Source organism: Gorilla gorilla, chromosome 1, assembly GCF_029281585.2.
Source record: "Gorilla gorilla gorilla isolate KB3781 chromosome 1, NHGRI_mGorGor1-v2.1_pri, whole genome shotgun sequence".
Taxonomy (NCBI): Eukaryota; Metazoa; Chordata; class Mammalia; order Primates; family Hominidae; genus Gorilla; species Gorilla gorilla.
This window is the reverse complement of record NC_073224.2, coordinates 21,922,527-21,943,610: the sequence shown is the minus strand read 5'-3', so window position 1 is coordinate 21,943,610 and position 21,084 is coordinate 21,922,527. Positions and strand designations below refer to the sequence as shown.

General features: G+C 39.7%; 1 protein-coding gene across 3 annotated transcripts in view; it reads left to right on the top strand.

Moving 5' to 3' along the window:
- Positions 1-21,084, top strand: part of PCNX2 (pecanex 2) — a 344,391-nt gene that overhangs the window by 112,094 nt on the left and 211,213 nt on the right. For all 3 annotated transcript variants that reach the window (XM_063707871.1, XM_055372884.2, XM_004028606.5), the window contains exons 13-15: positions 6,590-6,761; positions 15,013-15,123; positions 16,236-16,327. In XM_063707871.1, coding sequence (XP_063563941.1) covers positions 6,590-6,761; positions 15,013-15,123; positions 16,236-16,327 — 375 coding nt within the window. The remainder of the gene's footprint in view (positions 1-6,589; positions 6,762-15,012; positions 15,124-16,235; positions 16,328-21,084) is intronic.

The window sequence follows — 21,084 nt, the reverse complement described above, 5'->3', positions numbered from 1 at the left end:
GAAGAAACAAAATATGGTAGCCATAAAATATTTCTTGTTGCAATCTGACTGAACCATGTGGGTATTTAGAAGACAGATTTATTACCTCCCATTTGTAGATAGAAAGCTTTAGAAAGGAGATGGTCAGGATCGGGAACCCAGGTTTGGGACACAGAGACGGTTCTCAAGCTTGCTGCTGATTTTTATTCATAAGGGGCTGTGAAAGGAACCAAACTGCTTTTCAGACGGCACTATTTTGCACATTTGTGGAGGGTAGCTATTAATAAATTCAGCCAATTTTTGCTCTTAGAGTGATTGACAGACCTTTCTTTTTTGCGTGCTTCTAAGAGCACAGGTGGCATATTTTGAGCAAGTTGTTAAAATCAGAAGATAGCGAGATGAAAATAAAATTTTTGCATAGCACTGTGTATTTCAATTTTAAATGCAGAATGAATAATAATAGCATGGCAACAGGTATGATACAGTAGCCCCTTGGCTCAAAAGAAATTAGTTTGATTCTAAAAGAAAATAGGTCTGGGAGAGCTTAGAAAGATTAGGAGTTGGATACTGTCTAACTGAAACTTTGCAATTTGAGGATCAGAGATTGCAATATATTAATGGGGAATGAAGATATTAATTTGCTTACACGGGTGTCCATATATGTCTAACTGACAGTAACCACTAATAATAACCCAGAAAGCAAAATTCAGTAGAATATCCAAGAGACAGTGAAAAACTAGAGCAGTGTGCCCGGGATCAGCTGGGCAAGCCAGAGGCAGAGCTCGATTTCCCCCCTCCCCTCTACTGGCTGGGACAGCACCCGGTAATCTGCATTTTTACACACTCCCAGGTCATTATGGTGGAGGCGATCACAGATCACACTTTGAGAAACATTGGAGTAACCAAATGCATACAGGGTTCATATCTGAATGCAGCCTTACCATGTGTAAGCTGTGAGAGCTTGGGAAACTTACTTCTCTCAATCGTAGGTTTTTCGCCTGCAAAAGAGGAATAAATAATAAAACAGGATTGCAAGAGAATGAAACAATGCAGTGTCCCTGAGTGTTTAGCACCATATCTGGCCCTGAAGCACTTAGCAATTGTTAGCAGTATTTTTGTGTTTGTGCAAAATACGGATAATCAGAATAACATCAGTTGGATTTAATAAAGAGTGCACTGGGTGGCCAGGCATGGTGGCTCATGCCTGTAATCCCAGCACTTTGGGAGGCCGAGGAGGGTGGATCACAAGGTCAGGAGTTCAAGACCAGGCTGGCCAAGGTGGTGAAACCCCGTCTCTACTAAAAATACAAAAATTAGCCGGGCACGGTGGCAGGCACCTGTAATCCCAGCTACCCGGGAGGCTGAGGCAGGAGAATCGCTTGAACCCGGGTGGCAAAGGTTGTAGTGAGCCGAGATCGCGCCGCTACACTCCAGCCCTGGGCGATAGAGTGAGACTCTGTCTCAAAAAAAAAAAAAAAAAAAAAGTGCACTGGGCAATGTATGTAATATGCCTGGTGCAGGCTTTAGCGTATACTAAGTATACTAAGTCCTCTGTAAATGTTTCCTTTCTCTTTACATATGTGTCTTGATTCCTTACAGTACAAACTCCAAAGAGTGAGGGCTACAGCTTGTTATGCATTCTATTCAATTAACTATTGCTACTATTCAGGGAAGACATTTGGTATCCACTTCAGGTTATGTAGAAATTATTGGAGATTATTTTTTGTAAGTAAACCTTTTATTTTAGAGTAGTTTTAAATCTACAGAAAAATTGGGAAAGTGGTACTAAGAGTGTCTGTATACCCCATTCCGAGTTTCGCTGCATTAACCTCAAGCATTAGTCACAATGTGATACATTTGTTGCAATTAATGGACCAATATTGATACATTATTATTGAAGTCCACATTTTATTCAGATTTCCTTGTTTTTTACCTAATGCCCTTTTTCTGTTTGAGGTTCCCATCCAGGGCACCAAATTACATTATAATAGCTGTCTTGTCTCTGTAGGCTCCTTTTGGCTGTGACCATTTCTCAGATTTTCCTTAAGCCTGAAAATTGTTAGTCTGATTCTAAAAGGAAACAGTTTCTGGGAAACTTAAAAAAAATATATAGGGTGAGGTGGATACTGGAAGAAATCCAAGGAACATATATACTAATATGCCAATATACTAATAGTTTTTGATGATCTTGACAGTTTTGAGGAGGACTGGTCAGGTAGTTTGTACACTGTTTCTCAGTTGGGATTTTTTTGATGTTTATCTCACGATAAGATAGGGATTATGGATTTTAGGAGGAAAACCACAGAGGTAACATGATGGATCACATCACATCAACGGGACAAATTATCAATATGACTTATCTCTGTTGATGTTGACCTTGATCACCTGGCTAATGTAGTGCTTATCAGAGGAATGATTTTGAATGACATGAAATAATTTCTCAATACTCAATCCTAAGAAATAAGAAGGTCAACTTAGTTTTATGGATCTTGATGAAAAGTTCTCAAATAATATTCAATTGTGTCTTTGCTTAAAACAGTAGTAGTTAAAACAGAAACCATTTCAAATGATACTTAATTTCTACCATTGATTAAAGGCAGCATGTAGGTCACCACTCTTACTGCTCTCTTTCACTGCCTTTGAGGGCAGTGCTGAGACAGTAGGAAAATACGTGAACTAGGAGATAGCGGAGTGGAGTGCCCTGGACGGCACTTGATGAACACTTTGATACCCATTTCACTGCCCTCTTCCCTGGACAACTGCATCTGCCATTTTGTCAGGATTCACAGATCTGAAAGTTACGAAGTTGGACCTAACATAAATTGTTCTGTAGAATTCAACGATAAACTAAGCTTAAAGAATCTTATTTGCCTATTTCTTTTCAATTTTTAAAGTAGCCTATCACATTTCTGCTATATTTAAATTGACGTTGTACCTTAATATCTCAATAGTAACCTGTTGAGAATTATTTAACCCTTTGGCTACTGCTTGTCTTCCATACGAAGAGAATTCCTTAAAATATTTTGGATTCTCTTGTATATACAAAGTGTGGATCATAAAATAGTTGCTGTGTAGGGTCACAGTGGGGTGATGGGTGCCCGCCCCCAGCTGTCCTTGCTTGCTCCACATACAAGGGGAACCAAAGAGCATTATGAACATTTAGGATGGCTCTGAATGTACAAGTGAACTGCTAAAGCTAAAGTAAAAACGAAATCATCAACAGCCACCAAAAAATAATGTTTAATTAAACTAACCTACACCACTGTGAGAAACTATAAAACACAGCAAACCCTTGTTGCAGTGATGAGACTTCAATGTACGTGACCATAATGTCACAGGGCAACAGCCGAGAAATGGGCAGAGAATGTCTGGGTTTTCGACACCTTCTGCAAGTTAGGAGCCCTTTTCTCTGCCCAGAGTCCTTTGAAAAAACTGACACCCTAAGACTATCATGGATGCTTCCCTCATTCTCCGAATTTGCTTCACATGAGTAATGTTCACATTCTGTGTTTAAAGAGTGGTGAGTATGAATGAAATTTTGTGATGTCAGGCTGAGTCCTTGGGTCTGGAGAATCCAGTGCCACATGCATGCCTCCCCATGGTTGGTAGAGGAAGCCAGGCAAATGGGGCTCCAGTCCTTACTCTGCCATGCTGTTTTCTGTTGGTGAGGCCTGGGACAGTTTCTTCATCCTTATGTCTCAGTTTACTCTTATCAAAATGAGAATAGTATATGCTTCTCAGGGTATTCTGAGGGTTCGCTACATGAATACACTTGAAGTAGGTAAGACACTCCGTGTCTGGAATGCAGGAAAGGCCAGACAAACATTAGCTGTTGTGGCTGTTGTTGTTTTATATCAGTTGTCAAAAAGAACAGCTGGTCAGGAGAGGGAGGCAGCAGTGAGCTATGATCATGCCACTGCACTCCAGCCTGGGTGACAAAGCAAGATCCTTTCTTTAAAAAAAAAAAAAAAAAAATCTGAATGTAGGGGAGACAGGAACATTTGTCAACTCAGCAGATGTCAGGCGCTCTCTTCTGTCCCAGGGAATGAAGCCTGGAGCTGGCACATGCAGCAGAACTGAGAGAGAGGATGGAGGCAGCCTGGCCAGGCTGTGCACAGACCTCAGGTCATTCCCCTTGAGGCCAAGCCGTGTGCCTCTACAATTTTCCCAGACACCCCAGCTCCCTTACAACAAAAACCTTTCTCCCCACTTCACAACAACAGAACATTCGAAGCAGCTGACCATTCCACTGTCTCTAAGAGGATAATTAGGATGGCCTCGTCACTTAGCCACAGGCACCACTGCTTGCCACAGGCAGGACTCCTGGAGTTTTTGTTCGAGTCTCGAACCTTGCTCCTTCTCTGCACTGAGACTAGCATTTGGGTGATGAGACGGCTTATGGAGGTAGCGCTGATGGGAAACGCAAATGCGCACAGAGATCTGCTTTTGTGCAATAGCCTTGCAAGATGCTCCCCAGCTGAATTCCACTGGTGCTCCCTACAGTGTATTTTAAGGTTAAAAGCAGATGGGGCCTGATGGTGTCAAATGAGTTTTTAAGAGATTATGATCAGACTTCAGCTGGCGGAGCTACTGGAATTTTTCTATTGGAAAAATTAAAAAATCAGTCCTTAGAAGATTTGATGATTGATTCATATGTGGCAGTAGGAATTGAAGAGCAGGGACATTTTATTAGCAGGTGTTTTCAGAAATCAAGGCAAATAGAAGTAGTGGCCAGGCACAGTGGCTAACAACTGTTATCCCAGCACTTTGGGAGGCCAAGTCGGGTGGATCACCTGAGGTCAGGAGTTTGAGACCAGTCTGGCCAACATAGTGAAACCCCATCCCTACTAAAAATACAAAAAATTAGCCAGGCATGGTGGCGGGTGCCTGTAGTCCCAGCTACTCGCGAGGCTGAGGCAGGAGAATGACTTGAACTTGGGAGATAGAGGTTGCAGTGAGCCAAGATCATAACACTGTACTCCAGCCTTGGGCGACAGAGTGAGACTCGGTCTCAAAAAAAAAGTGGTTTATGTGCCTTGTATTAGCAAAATGCTTAGTATGGTTTGGGGACCCAAAACATAGAATGGGAAAATGTGGTAAAGCAGTAACATGGTGATGAGGGCAGGCTTTTTGTAACAGTGCTATAAGTTTTGTTTCATAAATTACAAATACAGAGAAAACCTTCCCATGCCCAGTAAAGTTTGACTTGGAAGATTCAAAATACTATCTCAGACTTGTTAAAGGCCAAAGACTTTTAATTTTTAGAATAATGTATTTTTAACCTTTTAATCAAAGAAAAAAAAATCAGAGCAAGTGGAAAGTAGCTATTTAATGATATTTCCTAAACCATGCCAGTTTGAGGAAATGTCTCATATACATGTGTATTTGTATACTGCATCGTTATTTATACCAACAAATTTATTTTGCTATTCACTTGATGAGAAATACATTTAGATTGAACTTGGGCTTTAGCTTCAGTTTTTAAAAATGCAACAAAAGTATTCCCATACCCATTAATCTATGACCTAGTTGGATTCAAAAGGAAATTTCATAAGAGTACAAGTATTCTTAAGACTGAACCTGGACTCTGGGCCAAGCATAGCCAGCCTCCATGGACAGACTGTGTTTTCCTTCCTCTTAAAAGATGGTCTCAGAATAGGACGATTTCTATTATAGAAGCAGTGGCAATTTAAATTGCATTTCTAAATATAACATGTTCAAGGCAGTGACTTTAAAAATTCACATCTGAAACCATATCACTTTAATCCTTCCTTTTTATACTCAAGGCAGTTCATGAATTGCAAAAGACATTTTTCCCAATTCATTTTCATTGTTTTTTTCCCCCGAATCTTATAAATTGTGCATTGATTTATAAGATGTAAATTTTTTGTTGGCTTTTGCCCTGAAAAGTTGATGTTGTATCTTTTCCTTAATTTTTCTCTCAATTCAAGAAGAATAAAAAATAATTCTACTTTGCCTCATAACAATAGGCATAGGGATAAGATCAGGTCTGCTAAATATTTGGTATCCCTCACAGGAAAATGCTGTGTACATAGTATAAATAACACTTTTTTTAAGCTGAATGATTCCACTGTGCACACTAAGACATTTTATGTAATCTCTGCAGGTATAACTTCATACCCATATTGTCTTGCTTTCTAAGAGACTGGGAAATTAAAGCCCACAAATGATAATTCTATTTCTTATTAATAGTGGCACCCAAGTGTAGAGCAAACAGTGGTTTAAATTAGTTTTGCACTTGAAATGAACAAGATGAATGGAAGTTTCACTGTTGGGGAAAGCATTGAATTAGATCTAGATTTTCTCTCAGGATGGTAATTAAATTTTCAGGTAACTCTTGTTGAGAATGATAGGCATAACATTTTTTTTTTGATAGTCTCATTCTGGTTTGACAGAATAAGAATCAGACTTTTTTTTTCTTTTCTTTTTTTCCTTTTTTTTTTTTTTTTTTTGTATATGAATTGTGGTGGTTGGGGGAAAATGTGTTATATGTATAAGTTATATGATATAGTGTAAATTATTGACTATGAGGCTTTTTTCATTTAATCAAAGTAAGAGGTACCATTCAGAAATTGTGTTTGTTTTCTAGGGACACAACCAAATCATAACATATAGCAGACCAATCTATTTTTGTGTGCTGTGTGGCCTTATTTTGCTTCTTGATACAGGGGCCAAAGCCAGGCACCCTCCCAGTTACGTTGTGTATGGTCTGAAGCTCTTCTCTCCAGTGTTTCTACAATCAGCTAGGGACTACTTAATAGGTGAGTTAATTATGGGGTTGTGGGGAAGAATATGGGGGTTGGGGGTATGTCTCCCCTTTGTCTTCTGAATTTCTAAGCTTTCTTACTTGATTATTGGGTGAAGAGATGTGCATTTTCCTCTTGGCTTGCATATCTACCGAAGACTGTCTGGGAACCCAAGCCTCAAAGCATCCAACTATGGAATTATTTTTAAAGGATTTTGATATTTATGACCAAGAAGTTGCAGCACTATAATGTCCATTATAATAATGCCCATCCGGGCTGGGCACGGTGGCTCACAGCTGTAATCCTAGCACTTCGGGAGGCCGAGGCCGGTGGATCACCTGAGGTCAGGATTTCAAGACCAGCCTGGCCAACATGGTGAAACCCCGTCTCTACTAAAAAGATACAAAAAATTAGCCAGGCATGTTGGCACATGCCTGTAATCGCAGCTACTCGGGAGGCTGAGGCAGGAGAATTGCTTGAACCCGGGAGGCAGAGGTTGCGGTGAGCCAAGATCACACCATTGCTCTCCAGCTTGGGCAACAAGAGTGAAACTCTTTCTCAAAAAAAAAAATAAAAATAAATGCCCATCTGAAGAATGGTTGTTATGGTGCCTGCTGGGGATGGTTTTGCCATCAGGGTAGCAGCATGAATGGGCACGGTTCTCAGTCCAGGTGGAGTCCTGAATACTCAGATCACCCAGTCTTCCACCAATCCCTTTGCTTGACTTAAGGTTTAGGCAGTATTTTATATAAAATGCTCTGTTTAAACAAGTCACCTCCATACTGTATGGTTTTGAGCCCTGACTCTGGAGCCAAACTGCTGATTGTTTGAATCCCAGCTTTGCCACTTCACTAGGTATATGACTTTGAGCAAAACTTAACTGTGATATAAAGGCAAAAATATTGGCCACCTCAGAAATTACTGAAAATTTTAAATGAGTTGGTATACTTAGACATAGAGAGCAGTGCTGGGCACCAAGCATCAGCTGTTGTTGTCCCTATTATGCAAAGTGATTGCTCCGGTATTGACCCGACTGCATATGCTCTGAGAATTCTTGCAGAGACATCCAGGGGTTTGCACACCTGCCAACTTGTTATTGTCTGTGATCACATTGACCAGCTGAGTTGATAAAGGGCAGCTTCTACCAACATCACTAGCTGGATCTCTCGCTTGCCAGCTGGAAATCTTACTCAAGAGACTGTCAAAGCCTTTGGTCCCACATCATCCTTTCCCAACCTCTGTGACAGCCCCCCTGAATCTCTCTAGTGGAACTAGGGAGAGTGCCCAGGTATGGTGTAAGCTTTGTTTGTGCTCCTTGTAGGTGAAAACCCTGCTAGGCATTCTACCCTCTGGCTTCCCGTTCCTCTTCCTGCTGCTTTGATAGTGAACTCTTCATTCTTACTCCCCCAGTGCCCAACCCACCACAAGCCCACCTTTCTATGCATCCTCAACACATCTTTTCCTGTTACATCATTTGAGAAGCACAGTAGCTGCTGCTTCTTCTTTTTTTTTTTTTTTTTTTTTGATGGAGTCTCGCTCTGTCTCCCAAGCTGGAGTACAGTGACGCAATCTTGGCTCACAGCAACCTCCACCTCCTGGATTCAAGCAATTCTCCAGCCTCAGCCTCCCAAGTAGCTGGGATTACAGGCATGTGCCACCGTGCCCGGCTAATTTTTGTATTTTTAGTAGAGACGGGGTTTCACCATGTTGGCCAGGCTGGTCTGACCTCAAGTGATCCGCCCACCTCAGCCTCCCAAAGTGCTGGGATTACAGGCGTGAGCCACCGTGCCTGGCCAGAATAGCTTCTTAATGCCAAAGGGTTACACACCATGCTTCAGAGAACCTCTGAGCTCAATTAGGAAACAGAAACATGTTGGAAAAAAAATAAGAACAGATCCATAATTTGACCTCCCAGTCAGTGCCCTCCTGTCCAAGAATATTTGCTTCTATCCTTCCTGACATTTTTTACTTTACTTTTTTTTCAGTCCTATCAGTTGGAACAAACACATACACAACAAGAAAGGCCTTCTGTCATTCTTATATTTTATAACTTAGTGCGCCCATATTCCTCACTAAGTCGGCTGCAATGAAAAAATCAGAGTTTGAGTAGACAGAGATGCTCACTCATGATGGCACACTTTGCAGGGCCATCCTTTCCTGCCATCTTCTTTTTGCAGATAGCAGTGTTGGAGTCCACAGCTCAAGGGCACATGAGGACCTGGAGATTAGAGAAGGAGAAAGCATAAAATAATTTTGGAAGATGTCCAAGAAACAATTGTCTATGTCAAAATGCTGCCTTTTCTCTCTCTGCACTCCACCCTCCCTCTTGGGTACCCCCAGCCATCTTTTCCTGGGATCTTGAATGTGGGTTAGTGTTGATAGAGTGCCACCTCTTACAGGTCCCAGGGATCTGTGGCTTGAGCTGGAGCCGTAATTATTGTGGCCCCTTCTCATCCCCTTCTCACACATTGTGTTCCTTCCACTTGGAAGCTGTTCTGCGGCCTCCCCCGTCCTTCATTATGCTGGCTCATAACACCTCATTTCCCTGAGTTTGGCCCCATTGTCTGTCCTCTCACTACCCACACTTTCATAGTCCTTAGCCCATTTTGTAGCAATCTGCTCACATTTGTAATACCAAAATAACGCCTGTCCCTCTCACTAGCTTATTCGCTCAGAAAAGGCAAGGCAGAGACCCTGCATGCTTTCTTACCACTCAATCCTTAGCAGTGTCTGGCATTTAGAGGCACTAAATAAACATTTGTTGAAAGGATGAGCTAATGAACATTAAAGTCCGTGTTTTTTGTTTTGTTTTGTTTTTGTTTTTGTTTTTTGTTTTTGAGACAGGGTCTATCTCTGTTGCTCAGTAGAGTGCAGAGGCACGATCTAGGTTCACTGCAACCTCTGCTTCCTGGGTTCAAGCGATTCTTCCTGCCTCAGCCTCCCAAGTAGCTGGGATTATAGGCGCGTGCCATCATACCTAGCTAATTTTTGTATTTTTTAGTAGAGACGGGGTTTCACCATGTTGGCCAGGCTAGTTTCGAACTCCTGACCTCAGGTGATCCACCCGCCTCGGCCTCTCAAAGTGCTGGGATTATAGGCATGAGCCACCATGCCCGGCCGAAAGTCTGCTTTAAGTACTAAAGATATTTATGTACAAATAACTTTTGGAATACTTCCCATTCATAAGTCAGATAAGGCTATAGTCCATTTGGACCGTTTAACTCAGCCCTTAGAATAAGCAGGGACTTAAAAAGTGCCTTTTGCCAATAATCTGTAGAAAGAGGTTTGGGGCATGAAGAGCATGATGTGTCTTCCATTTACAAATTGCTTTTCTGTACGTGGGTATCTCCCTCATTCCTGGTTTTTAAATTTTTTATTTGCTACTGTAAAAAAGTCAACTTTGGAATAAGTGTAGTTGTCTTGGTGTGGCAGACTTACAATGGCATTGGGATGTGAGGTGTTATTAAAGCTCAAAAAATAAGACCTTAATGTCTTAAATAATTGTTAAAAGCCTAAGATTTTACTTTTAGCAGTAACCCTTGTTCTAGAATATCCTACTAGCTATGCATATTCTTATTTTATTTTATTTTTAAATCTATTTCATTAGGGACAGGAGAGGGAACATTCTTATCTTTTCCACTGGAATTCCCTTTCTCTCGTTAAAGCTTCTGCCTAATACATATTTTTGTTTGCTTGTCAACAGTGACAAGTAAAAATGGTGATAAATAATCCAGCAAGCCGATTAAATAACTTCTGGGGTAAAGAGAAATAGAAAAATAGAACAATAGCAATCCCGATGGGATGAATGTGTTAAACATACTAATTTGCACTGAGCAGGAAAAGGTTGTGAAACAAATTTAGAACAAATGGGAGAGAAAGGAAAGAGATAGTGGCTTACACTACTTTTCTGACTTTATGTGGGAACACAAGGGCTACTTAAAGTCATTTCTTCCTTGTGGAACTTATTCACTGTCTATTCCCTCAACTAGCAAGGGATGTAAGTAGTCTAAAGCTGCTGTCATTGCTATATGGAGGAACTAGCAAGGAGAGAAGAAAAACATTAGGAGAAAACGAAAGGTTATTAGGAGGAAAAAGAAGTGTACAGCTCTGGGAAGTGTAATACTTCCTAGAGCCGCTGTAACAGAGTACTCCCCACTGGGTGGCTTAGAACAGCAGAATATTATTGTCTTGCAGTTCTGGAGGCCAGAAGTCCAGACTCAAGGTGTTGTCCGGGCCATCCTCCCTCTGAAAGCACTAAAGGAGGACCTGTTCCAGGCCATTCTCCTTGGCTTGTAGATGGCATTCTTCTCCTGTATATTCACATGGTGTCCCCTGTGTGCCTCTGTGTCCAAATTTCTCCTTTTCATAAGGACACCAGTCATATTGAATTAGGGTCCAGATGGACCCTAAGGGCCTCAGCTTAACTCAATAATCTGCAAAGACTCTGTTTCCAAACAAGGTCACATTTAGAGTTACTGGGAGTTAGAACTTCAACATCTTTTGTGGGAACAGAATTCAACTTGTAACGAGGAGCGTTTAAGAAAAAGGACAAGGGAGAAGAATTAGGTCCATGTGGCATTGTTTCCCATCGATTTATTGTGCTTCTCATGCTGTGTTGGGTACAAGTGGTCCTCCTCTGGCAGATGCTAGGGAGCATGGAGTATTTCCTAGAGCAGTGTCTTGTTGGTGATGTATGGGTTACCCACTGCCACTCCTGGTTTCTGCAATTAAACCATCACCCTGTCAGGGCAGGAGGAGGTGGCAGAGGAGAGGGACAGTCAAGGAGCGAGGCCAGTCCAGTATCAGCATCTCCTTCTGCCTCCTTGTGCAGAAGAGATCAAATGCCTGAGCCAGTGGTATGAGATAAGTCAGGTAGACATGGGGCAGGTGGGAAGGTTGGAGAAACTCCTTGTCATGTATAATGCAAGGAGAGAAACATCTCAAAGGAAGAAGGAAATATCAGATGATTGAAGGAGGAGAAATTCAGGTGAATAAGGAGGTAGAAGCACAGAATAATATTCCTATGTAATTTCTTTTTCTTTTATGATCCCTCATATATGTTCAGAATATTACTTTGTGCACTTTTCCTTTCATTATAAGAAAAAATATTCTTTATTTTTATCCCCAGGAATAAGGTGAAAGTTATTAGTCCACACTCATTTCCTGTGCTCAGTCTGAGACTGGTGACCTCTGGCTGGAATTTACATTACTTTCCTTGAGCAAAAACCTCTGAGTGAGACTGGCTTTGAAATTATCCTGTGGGTGAGAAAGGCAAAAGGTCTCTGAATCTTAGTCTACCATATTTCAAAAGGGGCAGTAACAAAACTAGAGCATGCCCAGAGGAGTGTGTAGCCACATGGCCTGTATGGGGTCTGGAAACTTGGTAATGGAACTGGGAATGTCCAACCCAGGGAAGAAACACTTGAGTGCTAGTACACACAATAGCTTCAGATCCTTAAAATGCTGCCAGGTTGCAGGGGAGGGATTTTATTCTCTTTTGTAGCCATAATAACTAGTTCCAGCAGATAGAAGATGGGTTACAGCTCAGTACAAAGAAGCCAGTAAAACGGTTTCGGTTAGAGCTGCCCTACCGTAGAATAGGTTGCTTAGTGAAATGAGTTCTCTGGCATGGAAAAACTTCAGGCACGATGAAATGTCCATCAGTTGTAGCCCAGGTCCAAGCACTGGATGGGTTGTTTATCAAATGGCCTCTGCTGTGTGTTTTTTTGTTTTTGTTTTTTTCAGACCTGGGAGTTTTATGTTTTATTTTTGGTCCTTAGGTTTATAAATCCCTGCCAAAAACAATGCATCTTCAGTAATGGAGACTGTACTTTGGAGATAAGTGGAGGTTTTAGAACCGATCACTGGATTGTACTCACCTTTCCCTAAACACCCAGACGTCCCATTCCTATGTCTTGTTTAAAGGCTCATTTCTTGGTGTCAGTCCATATGAGGACATTTATTTAATACACAGATAGGGCACATTGAAGACACACAATATATACATTCACATTGACTTCATAGGCTGTAGTTTTATTTCTGTGCCATTTTAATTCTGCCTGCTTGCCCCTCAAACCTGCAAATATGGTAATTTATATCACTCACATTTGATAAAAGAAATAAGCTTAAGCTACTATATTTTTATTTATGAATTTTGCTTAAAAAGAAATGGAACTGTGCCAGAAGTTTCTGCATTGACTATAATTATTAAGGAAAATAAGAAGTTAGGAAGAAGTGAGAGAAAATTATAGGCCCACTCAGTGGTATGCTAACAGAAAATGTTTGTTCACAGGGAAAATTATGAACAGCCACAAAGACTTTTTTACTTCTGAAAAAAAAAAGGACAAAATAATTTCAGCAATTTCAAGTGTCATTTTCCTAAAGTCCTGGTAACATAACAAGCATTTGGCTGCTTTTTCCTTCACATTCACTGCAACCTGACAGATGAGACACATGGACTCCCTCTTCCTCCCATTCCACCTCCACGACATTTATTTTAAAGACTAGAGCTTTCCTCCTCCAGGATGTTTTGGAGAGGATCTAGTGCATGGACCTCCCTGTTGACTGCTGTTCTTCCTGTATTGTTTCATTAAGTTCCAATTCTACACCCACAGCCAGAGCATCTCCAGGGATGACTTTCTGGTATTTCTTACCATTTTATCTTCCTCATGCCATTTTTCATTTTGTTCCAATTCTTTTCATTTCTTTAGGTTTTGTTGCACTGGCTAATGTATTTCTTATACAGAATATCTCTTTATCCTTGATTTACCAAATAGCTCCCAATATCTGGCTTTGCCTTTCATATCATTCCATACCTAGACTTTTCCCTGTGGTTCTTCATTCTCAGAGTAGTTTTTGTCACATACACATACAGCATTTGGAAAGGCAAATAATAAATCTCATTGGACCTTCCCTCTGCCCTGATCCGGAATTGGCAGACATAGCGTAGCACAAAATTGTCATTGCTGGATTTTGACCCCAAAGTAAAGAGAAGCTCTTCTCAGTTTGTTTGAAATTTTATGGAATTTTGTGGATTAAAATTTCTATGCTCATGACTATATGTTCTGTAATTAAATTTCTATTTATTTCTTGTATCTCTCCTTTCTATAGAAACTGAAAAAGAAATTATGTCTTATATAGTTATGTCTAGCATATCAGTATTTGTGCCTTTTTGTCTGCTTTGGTTGAGAAATAAACTGCTTTCAGATGCTCTACTTTTTTACAATATAGTTGAAATCTTGCCACAAAAATTATCACAACAAAATCACCACCTGTATCAAAACATGGCTCCAACACCAACCACAGCCCCTATTATTATAGATAGCCATGTTCATGACATAAAATTTTACTTTCACAAAGACTTGGAACAGTTCCTCAGTACTTTGTTCCATAGTGAATTTTAACCAACTTTTTTTTTTTTTTTTAAATACTTTAAGTTCTGGGATCCATGTGCAGAACATGCAGGTTCATTACATAGGTATACCAACTTTTTTTTTTTTTTTTTTTGAGACGGAGTCTTGCTCTGTCGCCCAGGCTGGAGTGCAGTGGTGCAATCTCGGCTCACTGCAAGCTCCGCCTCCCGGGTTCACGCCATTCTCCTGCCTCAGCCTCCCGAGTAGCTGGGACTACAGGCGCCCGCCACCACGCCTGGCTAATTTTTGTATTTTTTTTTAGTAAAGGTGGGGTTTCGCCATGTTGGCCAGGCTGGTCTCAAACTCCTGACCTCAGGTGATCCGCCCACCTTGGCCTCCCAAAGTGCTGGAATTACAGGTGTGAGCCACCGTGCCTGTCCTGTCCTGTGTTTTTTTTATGTTCCTGTAGTTTTCCCAGTTTCCTTTCTCTTGCCCTCATCTCCCCCATGTCCAAGTCTACTCTTTCAGACTGAAGATGATTCTACTCTCACTCACCACCCCTGAAGTCTTTGCTCAGTCCTGGGCTTGCGTGCGTTCCTTTCATCGGTACTTCTTTCTCATCAGGATCAGCTCCTTGTTGCATCCACAGACACATTTCCGTCTCAGCCTCCAGTTTCCTCTGGGTGAGAGGAGTCTAAGATTGCCTCCATGGAGGTTGCAGTGAGCCGAGATCGCGCCACTGCACTCCAGCCTGGGCGACAGAGCGAGACTCCATCTCAAAAAAAAAAAAAAAAAGATTGCCTCCAGTATTCCTGGGTGGGGTGGTTTGGAAGGGGAGAGAGACAGCACTGCAGCAGGAGCCTTGGCAACACAGTTCCCCATGCTTATCGTCAATTTTGTTTGTTCATTTTCAGTATTTTTATATTGCTTCCCTGCTATTTCCCTCCTTGGGCTCTTCCCGCAAATCAACACTTTCTGCACTTATCTTTTGGAGCAAATTGACATGCTGTTTTTTGGTGGTTCTGGTAAGTCGTTTACATTCTATTCTTCCTGTAAAGGAATTCAGAGTTCAGATAAGACTAAATAGCCTTAGGCAGGAGATGAGAGGCTAGTTAGGTTTTCTTTGTCCTGAGCATTTAAATGACTTCGGTTTGGATCAGTCTGGGTGATGATGGGCCTGTCCAGATTTCCTGTAGCCAAATTGGAAGAGGCCCACTTAGCTTGGTTGAGCGTAAGCACAGAGACAAGGAAGGGTAGAATTCTCTGTGATTTGGAATAGGTTTGAGGCCCTTCAAACTATTCCCTAAAAAAACACTCCATGTGTGTGAATGTGTGTGAGCATGTGTGAGTGGATATAAGTGTGTGTGTGTGTATTTGAGCACATACATGCTCAAGTCTGGGAGTGCATCAATGTGGTGAGCCTGTGGGTTGACACTGTGCTGTGTATTGTGTGTGTACCTATAGAGACAGGTGACCTGTGTCCCTAAACCATCACTGTGACCCTTTTAATGTCATACTTTAGATTCAGACCAAGGTGGATATAATCTCACGACGTGACATAAATTGCTTAACTTTTCAGCCTACTCTTCTCTTCTCTAAATGGAAATAAACATCATGACCTCATAGGGTTGCTATAAAGAGTAAATGAAATCATGTGCATAATGCAATCACTGTTACCACCCCCATAACACATACACGTACACACACACACACACACACACTACATAGGGACACTTGCTTATTCCCTTTCCCATCTCCTCTCTCCTCCTGCCTTCTCCCTCCTTCTCCTTCCCATTTATTCTATTGAATTGCTATCTAGGACCTTTTCCTTGACCACCAGCTTTCAACTGTAAGCCATGAGGTCTCCCTACCGTCATTCTGACACATTCACATAGTCTTTTAAGAACATTGTAAAGCATTCTTTCTGAGTACTTTCCTCTTGAATTTTTAGTTAATGGTAGTCCCTTTCTTGCACCTGTGAGTCACCCAGTGCCTTTTGATGGATCCCATAGATGTATTCTTTACCCCTTCAGCAGGCATCTTGTATGCGAATGTGCAACCATCTCTTCACTGTTTTACATTTGTTGATTTTAAGAATGGCCGGTCTAGAAAAGAACTGTTGATGTTTGTGTTCCAGCTGTGTCTGGGATAACCTCGGCTGTTTACAGTGTGGCCCGGAGCGTCTTGGCTGCCGCCCTGCTCCACGCGGTCTGCTTCAGTGCAGTGAAGGTAGGTGTGAGGACCATGGGCCCTCATCCTTCTCGATTCATTAAATTAACTTATTTTTTTAAACAAATGAATGTTTTCTCCAAAATTACAAGAGAAATTGGATTTGTGCAAATCAGGGAGTGACTGTGTGGCTGAGTGAGGCCTCAGTAGTGTTAGAAGACAGGTCAGGATGCGTGGTTGGCCCTAATGTGAAAGGCCCCCCACTCCTGGCCTGGCCTCCCCTCTGCAGATGTCTCTCTGCTAAGATCGGTTAGTGACACTGGGAGGGGCTGCTGCTTAACATGTTGGTCAATGGAACCCATGTGTCTGCCTTCATTTCCTGAAATACCACTCAAAAGACAATAAAGGAATACAATTGCTTAAAGCTAGATAGACAAGAGGACAGAAGAGGATATGACAGCCACAAAATGTTAGAATCTAGAAAACAGAGGGACTATAGACTTACCCAGAAGGGGAAAATGCAAACCTAACCTGGCAGCAAGGGAAGCCTAAGATGATGAGAAAACAAGGTAAACACTAACTTCAGAAAACACAAAGTTGTGTCAGGCAAGAAACGTATCTATTGTAGGTACCTGGCTCAGCTGTGAACCATATTTATATAGTAATCTGAGTAATCATCATGTTATATCACTAATAGAAGAATGGGGAACGTGAAGTGTGATGGAGGAGTTCCAAATCCTGTCTTCCATATTAGAAAATCAGCAAATAACATCTAAAATTGAAAATAAAAATCAAGAAATAGCACAGCAAGTATTTTATTTGAAAATATGGAAGTAAATATGGAGAAGAAATAGCTGAGTCATTGCCTTCAGGAAGCAGGAATTAGGGCAGGGGTTTGTGTAGGTGGGGACCACTACTGTTTGTTTTCAGTGTTGTAGAGCTGTAGAGTGGCCATTAAGTCTAAAAATAACAGTATACATAATGTCCTCAGGGGCATCTTCAATCAGTAACAAATAAATTAATATTATACATATTTCTGGACTTACGGTTTAACAGTTTAAACCACAGGTACTCCTTTGATAAAACAAAAATTAAATGTAAAAGAGTAAATAAAAATAATATATGTTCCAAAGTGTTTTTAATATAAATCACGTAACATTTCTTAACTCACTTTTTTAAAAGATTAACTTAAATCATATTAAACTGATCAATGTCAGTGGCAGAAAGATAATTGTTTATTTCCCTTTGTGAAAGAGAATGAATTCAACATTTTTCTCTCTCGATATTTCACAGTAATCAATGGAGTAATTATCTTGCTCTTTCTATTCCTATCATATAGATATTTTCTTTTAGAAAAAAAGGGGAGGGGCCTGAGAGGAAGGTTTCTGTATCTAATATACAAAGGTAATTTATGTGCTTGTAGTGGCCCGTTTATTACCACATTTATCCTGTCATGTAGACCAACAATTATCTAAACACTGTTTCTGGTGTTCTTTCTTTTGACTTATGTTCCTTTATTTAATCATAGGATCCCAGGTATACTTCATTTAGGAAAAGTACTTGGATGGGTATTTTCTGAGTCCTTGTATTTCTGAGAACATCTTTCCACTGTCTTTTGGTAAAATGGCTGCCTATACAACTCTCGGGTCACAGGTGTTTTTCTGCAGGCACCTTAGTATATTGCTCTGTTGTGTTCTGGAATTATTTGTTTGCTTGTTCATTAATTTTTAAAAGTCAGGTTTAAAGTTCAGCTTTTAAAAATGTCCAGTTTGGTTAGTTTTAATAAATAAATAAATAAATAAATAATCCTACAATCAAGTTATGAGAGCATTTTCACCAACTCAAAAAATGTTCTTGAATTCCTTGTAGTCAGTCTCTTCCCCTATCTCCAGCCTCTGGCCACCATTCATCAGATTTCTGTCTTTGAAGCTTCTTTGGAATCAAATCTGTCAGGGCATGATGTATATACAATAAAATCCACTAATTTCAAGTGTACAGTTAGATGTATTTTGACAACTGTGTGTAGACAAGTTACCACCATCACAATCATGACACAAACTGTTCCCCCATCCAGAAGTATGTTTTCGTGTTCACTTGCAGTCAGTCCCCTCTCCACACAATGTTTTTATTTATCCTAAGTGAATACCTGAGTGAGATTGCTAGATCACATGGTAAGTTTTTATTTAACTTTATAAGAAATTGCCAAACTGTTGTCCAGTTTCTATACCATTTTTCTTTTCCCTACCCTCACATAATCTTTGATTTCCAAGTGTTCCAGGTTCTTGCTGACACTTAGTACTGTCAGGTTTTTCTTAAATCCATTCTCGTGTGAACCAGTATCTGACTGTAGTTTTAATTTGCATTTCTCCAATAATGAGTAGTGTTGAACATCTTTTTGTATGTTTTACATTTGTATAACTTCATTGATGAAAAATTTGCTTGTCTTTTGTCCATTTAAAAATTATATGTATGCCATATTATTGAGACATAAGAGTTCTTTACATAATCTAGATACAAGTCCTTTAACAGATATATGCTACACACATTTTTTTTCAGGCTGTGGCTTGTCTTCTCATTTTTTTAACAGTATATTTTGAAAAGCAGAAGTTTTTAGTTACAATGAAGTCCAATTTATCTAATATTTATTTTATGGGTTTTTTAAATGTCTTACCTAGAAAACATTTACCTAACCCTAAGTCACAAATATTTTTGTACTACAAGTTTTATAGTTGTATTATATTTAGATTTGATTTGAATATACTTATACTTAGATTTGAAATCTCTTTTGAGATGATTTTTGTGTATGACATGAGGTGAAGGTTGAGATTTACTAGTACCATTTGTTGAAAACACTAACCTTTCTCCATTGAATTATCATGGAACCTTTAGAACCAAAAATTAATCATTTCATTGTTCTGCATGCCTTTCTTTATGTTAGTATTACATTGTTTTTATTACTGCAGCTATATAATATGCTTTGAAATCAGATAGTGTGTCTCCCAATTTTATTCTTCTTTTTCAAAATTGTTTTTGCTATTAAAGGTCATATTTCTTTAAAAGTAAGTTTTACACTATGTTTGACAATTCTTACCAAAATTTACAAAAATTTTCATTGGGATTATGATGAATTTGTAGATCAATTTGGGGAGAACTGACATCTTAACAGTAACTTTTTGATCCATGAACATGGTATATTGTTCCATATACCACCGTCTTTGTCTTTGTTACTTCGTTCTCAGGTCAGGAGTATTTTGTATCTTTCAACCTGCAACTATTGCACCTTTTTGTGCATTATATGTTGTTTTAAATGGCATTGTGTTTTATAATTTAAATTTTCAATTGTTAAGTAATACTAAATACAATTTATTTTGTTATATTTCAGCCTTTATCTTGCAAGCTTGCTAAACAAATGTATTAGTTCTGGTAGTATTTTAGTAATTTCTTTAAGATTGTCTACCATAGATTGTCATGTCTATCAATAAACACAATTTTATTTTCCTTTCCAGCCTGTATGCCTTTGATTTCTTTTTCTTGCTTTATTGCAGTGGCTAGGACCTCCAGAGCAATGTTGACAAAGTGCTGAAATCAGACATCTTTGCCTTGCTCCCAAGTTTAGGGGAAAAGTCTTTCACCATTAAGTATGAAGTTAGCTATGGAAATTTTCCAGATGCCCTTTATTGGGCTGAGTCATTTCCCTTAGATTTCTAATTTGCTGAGAGTTATCATCATAAATGATGTTAAATTTTGTCACTTTTTTTCTGCATCTATTGAGAAGACCATATTGATTTTTTTTAAAGCAATTGTTAGGAAGAATTACATAAATTGTTCAGTGTAGAACCAACATTCCATTTAAAGGATGGGCCCCATTTGGTCATGCCATATTGTCTTTTTAAATATATTGCTCAATTTTATTTACCAATATTTTGTTGAGAAATTTGATGTCTATGAAGTTTCTAGTTCTCTAATTTTTTTTTTTTTTTTTTGAGATGGAATCTCACTCTGTCACCCAGGCTGGAGTGCAGCAGCGTGATCTTGGCTCACTGCAAGCTCCACCTCCTGGGTTCACGCCATTCTCCTGCCTCAGCCTCCCGAGTAGCTGGGACTACAGGAGCCCACCACCACGCCCAGCTAATTTTTTGTATTTTTTAGTAGAGATGGGGTTTCACCATGTTAGCTAGGATGATCTCAATCTCCTGACCTTGTGATCCGCCTGCCTCGGCCTCCCAAAGTGCTGGGATTACAGGTGTGAGCCACCGCCCCCAGCCTAACTTTTCTTGTAATGCTTTGTCTTGTTTTGACATTATGTAATGGCTTGATAAAATGAGTTGGAAAGTGTTTCCTTTTATATTATAAAAGAGCTCATATAAAATAGCTTATGTTCTTACTGAACTTTTTTATATAGTAATATTTGGTTTTATTGATCTCTTAGATGAAATGTATTCTTTTATACTCTAAGTGGTCAATTATCTCATAAAGATATTTAAAAATCTTTAAAATTATATTTCCTTTACATTATTTTAAAAAATAATTTCTGCAATGTACATTTCTTTGTGTAGATTCATCTTTCTGCTTGCCATCATATTTCTCCTGTCTGAAGAACTTTCTTTAAGAAATCTCATGGTGCAGGTCTGCTAATAATAAAACTTTTCAGCCTTTGTCTGAAACACATCTCATTTTGCCTTCACTTTTCAAGGATATCTTCACTGGTACAGAATTCTGCTTAAAAGCTTTTTTCCCCTGGTACTTTCAACATGTTCTGTTTTCTTTTGTCTTGTATAATTTCTGATAAAAAAATCTGCCGTTATTCCAATATTTGT